Consider the following 6,000-nt stretch of genomic DNA (forward strand, 5'->3'; position numbering starts at 1 on the left):
TATTTCCCTCTTTTTTTAAAAACCTGTGCTAATTTGCTAATAGTAAGGTGAAACCTCTGGGTTATTTTGATTTGCATTTCTCTTATTATTAGTGTTTTAAAGCATTCTTTTACATGGTTGTTAATATTCTTCTTTTGACAACTATTGTTCATATTCTTTAATCACTTATCTATTACAGAATAACTTTTAACTTACATTTTTCTATTAAGTGTCTTTATATCTTTGACACTAAGCCCTATCTGAGAAATTTGATACAAAGATTTTTTCCCACTTAATCACCTTCCTTCTTATACTAGATGTATTAATTTTATTTGTGCTTTTCAATTTCATGTAATCAAAATTGGTCTGGATTAGATAACTTTCCAGCATTTCTGCTGAAGAGACTAGAGAGGTCTAAGAATTTTGAAATATAAACACAAGAGTACAGAGAAATCTAGAAAAGTAAATTTATTAAAGCAACTGGAAGAAGCTGTATGATGATATAGTGTTAACACTCTAATAGGGGGAGAAGAAACAGAACCTCGATATCTCCAAGGTGCTGAAGAAGTTTTTTAAAAGTTCTTTGGTTTTTTTTTTTTAAAGAGGTCCTGGGAGATAAGGGCTGGCTTTCTTTTTAGGTTTCTAAAATAGTAAAGAGAACGGAGGTAATAAAGAGAAAAAGGAGGAATACAAAAGGAAGAAATGCTATTTTTCATAACTGGAGCATTTGAGAAGCCTATACAAACATGGAAGAAGAGGTGAAGGAAGTGGGCACCAGGTGAACCTCACTCTCCCCTGAAACAAAAGAAGATTAAACATACACACACATAGTTTGGTGTGGAAATGCATCAAACTCAACAGGAAAACAAGTAGGGATATGAGGGTTGAAAGGGAGGATAAGAATGAGAAGGGAATACAAATAAAACAAACTTATAATTCTGCTGGGGAAATTGAAGGAGAAAGGGGAAGCAAAGAACTAAAATCTAAGGGGGTATCTTAGATTCCCTCTTTAGACAACTGGAAAATGGCTGAACAAATTGTGGTATATTAATTTAATGGAATATCATTGTGCCATAAGAAATGACAAAAGAGACAGAATACTGTGCAGCATGAACTGCCAAAGAGTAAAGTAAGCAGAACTAGAAAAACAATTTATACAAAGATGGCAACGTAGAAAAAAAGAAAGAAAAAACTTTGAAAGACTTAAGAACTTTGATCACTGCAATGACCAATCAAGTTTCCAGCAGACAAATTAAAAATGCTACCCACTTTCTTACAAAGGCGTTGGAGACGATGCAAAGTAGGAGACATATATTTTTGGACATGGCCAGTGTGAATTTACTTTTGCTTGATTTGCTACAAGGGTTCTATCCTTATTTCTCTTGGTTTTTAATGGAGAGGAGGGATGTTGTGTGAAAGTGAGGTTGGAGTTAGGATTAGCAGCATCTCTCTTTCATTGGCCTAATTATCATTACTACAGCAATCTACCCTAGTATCCTACTTCAAATCCTCATGAACTCTTGCCTTAAAGAGTAGCTTCAATAGAAACTGCAGGGGGTTAGGGAGGGAGGGGTGAGCAATTAATTGGAAACAGATATAAGCTGCCTATTCAGAAGTTCAGCCATAGAAGACTAAAAGTAAAATCAGATAGCAATTGAAAAAAATGATAGGGTACTTGAATAGATTCTTTCAATATTATTGAGAGCTGTTCATGTTTTAAAAAAACAAAAGCAAAGGAACCTGTGGTGAGGGAGAGATTACAGACAAGGATGAAGGTATAGTCAAAAGAACATTGAATTCTACCTAAGCTATACAAATCATTTAACCACTGGGTCTCAACTTCTTCATCAGTAAAATGGGAATAGTAATACTTGTCCTTTCTACATCAATGGGTTGTGGTAAAAACCAAATGTTCTTTCACATATGTGAAAGTTCTTTGTAAACCATCATGAAAAGTCCATCATAAAATTGAAAGGAATGAAATCAAATGCATAAGTAGAAGAGGTTAGCATTTGAGGAAAAGGTGAGAAATTCTCCAACTTGACAGTTTACACTAGAGAACATTTTTTTCCAAATAAAATGTTTTGATAGAAGTTTTAGTTGTGTGCATACTACCAACTCAAATATTTATTTCATTGGGTATTTTCTTGGTAGGAAAAAAGGTTTCCAAAACAGAAATGTTTGTTTTGATTGTTTTAGCCAAACAAATAGCACCCTGGTTCACCAGGAGAAATTGGATCGTGTTCTACCATTCACTGTAATAAGACTTGACCCCATGCATGAATTGCAAATCCCAGAAAATGAAAACTACCCCTTTCTGCATTTGATGGTTTCCCTCTGTGAGGAAAGGTTCCTCTCTACTAAGTCTTACATAAATCTAAAGAGATATTTTTAAAAAATAATTTAAATAGTCCAATGCCAAAATTGACATATTACCATCATCTCAATTTCTTGTATATTACTTCCTTTCCTGTAATCCCTGTCCATAATTTCCATATTTCTCTGATATTTCCTACTTCTGATGAATTCCTGTGCCCCCCCTCCAAAATTGCTACTCATCGTGCTTTTACTTTTGAAAATCTTTCTAATATTTCCACAGTTACACACTATCAGTAATCTTCTTTTCCAACTGTCTGCCTACAGCTAAGGAAACAGTGGTCTATTTATAACACTAGAGACTCAAAAAGGGTCAAAAGTATAATAGAAGTGAATACCAGCCATGAATTTCAATCACCAGCTAAGGCCTAATCCCCAAAATATAACCAAATAGTTAAATTTATTTTAACACAAAGGTATTTAGGAGAAGGTAGGCAGTGAGCACTTTTGAGTTTCAAATTAAGTTTATATAGGCTAAAAGCTGGTGTTCAAATCTAGGATTATGATAATGCACATATTAGAAGGCTTCTGGATTTACAATCTAACCTTGAAAATCATGAGAATGGACTTAAGAATTAAAAAGATTCAAAATTTCAATGATACCAGTAAGATTTTCTCTCACACAAATTACTGTGGATAGGTGGATCAGAGAAATTGACACAACCAGAGCCTCTAATTGAAATGCCTTACTTACATGATTGATTTCTTGTCAGAGAATCCCATTTCAATTGTAATGAACAGCTGTAGGAGATGCACTGAGTAACCAAGACAATGTATAGATAGAATTTATTTATGCCAAAGCTATTCTTAAATGAATCCTGGAACTTTTAAAATCTGAATTCCCACAGTTGGATGAAGATAATGTCAGTTTTGTGAAATATCCCTCACTAATGTTCTATACCAATGTTCTATCATAGCAAAAAAAAAAAAATGATAGTAGACTCTTGGAGGGTACACCAGTAATAAATGAGTGGGTCTGACCCAAGGTGGAAAACTTTGTGTCAAAAAGTCAACAAACTGAATATCTGATGTATGAAGACCAGCCTAGCTAAGTGGCGAAAGGCTCATCACCAGAAGTTTGGCCACAAAGCGATCCATTTATATTGACCAGAACAACAAACACATGAAGACAGGGCATTTGTGATCTTCTGTTGAGGGATGTACCCACATGGATGAAATCACAGAACCTGTAAGTATTTACTGAAGTAAAGACGAAAGATATAAACTTAGAATCATAAAATAATTGAATTCTATTGACTACCCCAAGGTCATAGAGATAAATGATAGTAGAGGCAGGACTACAACATAGGTTTTCTGTTCAACAGAGAGTACTTTCCACTTCACCTTTCTAGATGTTGGCCTAAGTATCTCTCTACAACTACAGATGTTTGAGTAGTCATCAAAGATTTTGTTGTAAACAAACTTAAAAAGAAATGAGATCCTTAGTAGTATAACTAGTAGCCAGCAAAATACAACTGAAAAAGCAGCAACCACATTCAATCAAGAATGACAACAAATAAAGCACACACATTTTAGAAGAGTCTTCAAGAAGGTAATGTAACATTCTGAAAAACCAAAAGTTACAAAACTGAAAGATCTGTTATAGAGAAAAAGAATACATATTTACATATTAAGTAAACTCAAAAGCAATTGCCCCCAGTGAATGGCCATGAAAATAGTCATATAGGAGTTAAGGGAATATATACCCAGGTTGCAAACTTCAGTAGCAAAAGAGACCTTTTAATAAGAATTGGAGAAACCATTACCTCAGTCAGGAATCCTGGAATCATAGAATCTTAAGAGTTAAGAAAATCCTTAAAGGTCATCCAGTTCAATCCAACACAGGATTGTGCAAATATCCCTGACAAGTGATCACCCTAGTACATGAATTGAACAGAGACTAAACTTTGATGCCCAAATCTAGCCAAGTCTAGTACTGGTAAGCCAAAAGGTGAAAAGTCTGGCAAACACTTGATCCCAAGTGTCTTATAAGAACAAAACAAAACAAACAAACAAAAAACAGTTAAAAAAGAAGTAGCAGAGAAAACAAAAACAAAACAAAAAAATAATTTTAAGCAAGTGCCCCTCTCCTGCACTCTCCAAGGATAATAAGTAAAAGGTACAGCATCATTCATTATAAGGTCATCTGATCAACTCCTAGTACCGATTTTTTCAGGACTTTGAAAGGTCTCAGTGAATATGCAAGGCACTTCACAAGCCTAAAGAAAATCAAGCTGAAAGGAGTTTGCAGGGGCCAAAGCACTCCCCCATGGAGAAAGACATCCCTGCCTCCATCATCATCTTGCTGTGTATGTATTTGTTTGCATGTTGCATACCCAGTTAGATTATAAGCTCCTTGAGGGAAGGCGCTGTCTTTTGCCTCTTCTTTGTCCCCTGTGCCTGGCACATAGTAGGCTCGTAGTAAATGTTGACTGAATTGAATTGAAAATCTTCACCCCTAAAGGGGAAGGTTTCAAGTCAGGGAGGGAGGAGCAGAGGTCCTGACCTCTAGCTAAAGGGATGCTCTGGGCCCTCCCGGGATGAGGCTACCGGAAGGGTGGTGCTTCTCCGAGGCATTCCCCCCCACCCCTCCAACCCATTCAGTCTGGGGCAGAAAGACAGACAGGCGGACAGACGGGCATCCAGCTCCCGCCCCAGGAGAGGCTGACACAGCTAGACAGATGAGAGGAGGAGGCGATATCAGCTGGCTGGGGCGGGTCCACCACCCCCCCCTATCCCCCCCCCCCCCCCCCCCGCTCCCCTCCCCAGGATGCTGCCCCCGGGCCGAGCCGTTACCTTTGTGTAGAGCTCGGACGCGGCCATGGTGCCGGCGCCGCCCGCTCGGGCCTCGTCCCCCAGCCGATGCCCCTAATGTCCCCCGGGCCGCCGGCGCCTCTGTCGCCTCTGCGGAGGCCAGATCCCGCATGGGCCGCCGCCGCTCCTCGAAGTCGAGGAAGCGCGGGCAGCCGCGGGGCAGGGCGGGGATTTAGGCGGCCGGCCGCAGGCACTTGGCCATCCCTGGCGTGCGAATGTCCCGGAGCTGTCCCCACGCCTCGGATGCTGCCGCTGCCGCCGCCGCTGCTGCTGCTGCTGCTGCTTCTGCTGCTGCTGCTGCCGCCGCTGCCTCCCCAATCGCCGCCGCCGCCGCCCTATGCATTGTGGGAGCGGGAGGAGGCAGCGCTTCAGAGCTGCTTCAGCCGCAGCTCCAGGAACTCCTGGGCTCACGCTGCCGCCCATCGGCTGCGGGAGCGGCCAGAGCATCCTCCACGAGCCAGGCAGCCCGAGGCTAAGGCGGGGGCCCGGACCTAGGGGCTCCGCCCCCATCCCCGCGGACCAGAGACCCTCGCGCTCCGGAGAAGCACTCCTTCTTACCTCCACCTGGTGAGGGACGTGAGCCCCCGCCACCTTTGGGGCACTCTTTCTTCATATACACTCCAATATTGGGGTCACTTTTTTTGGGGGCGGGGAAGCCAGCACAGTGTGGCAGGCCTTGGGTAGTGCAAGATGAACCTAGTCTCCCAGGAGTTGCAACAGCATATATTTTCAATCTCGGTACACCTGGGACGAGAAAAGATAAAACTGGAAGCTCCCATCCCTTTCACCTTGTTGGATGGGGAATAGAGGATCCTATCTTATTTAGACTTC

General features: G+C 41.0%; 1 protein-coding gene across 4 annotated transcripts in view; it reads right to left on the reverse strand.

Moving 5' to 3' along the window:
- MYO5A (myosin VA) overlaps positions 1–5,322 on the reverse strand; it is a 258,166-nt gene extending 252,844 nt beyond the window's left edge. For all 4 annotated transcript variants that reach the window (XM_069098069.1, XM_069098068.1, XM_069098067.1 and 1 more), the window contains exon 1: positions 5,152–5,322. In XM_069098069.1, the coding sequence (XP_068954170.1) occupies positions 5,152–5,178 (27 nt within the window). In that variant the 5' untranslated portion in view covers positions 5,179–5,322. The remainder of the gene's footprint in view (positions 1–5,151) is intronic.
- Positions 5,323–6,000: the final 678 nt, after the last annotated feature.

The sequence above is a fragment of the Petaurus breviceps genome, unplaced genomic scaffold (assembly GCF_028583685.1).
Source record: "Petaurus breviceps papuanus isolate PSGF00001 unplaced genomic scaffold, PetGlider_PUasm1.0 37, whole genome shotgun sequence".
In the NCBI taxonomy this organism is placed as follows: domain Eukaryota; kingdom Metazoa; phylum Chordata; class Mammalia; order Diprotodontia; family Petauridae; genus Petaurus; species Petaurus breviceps.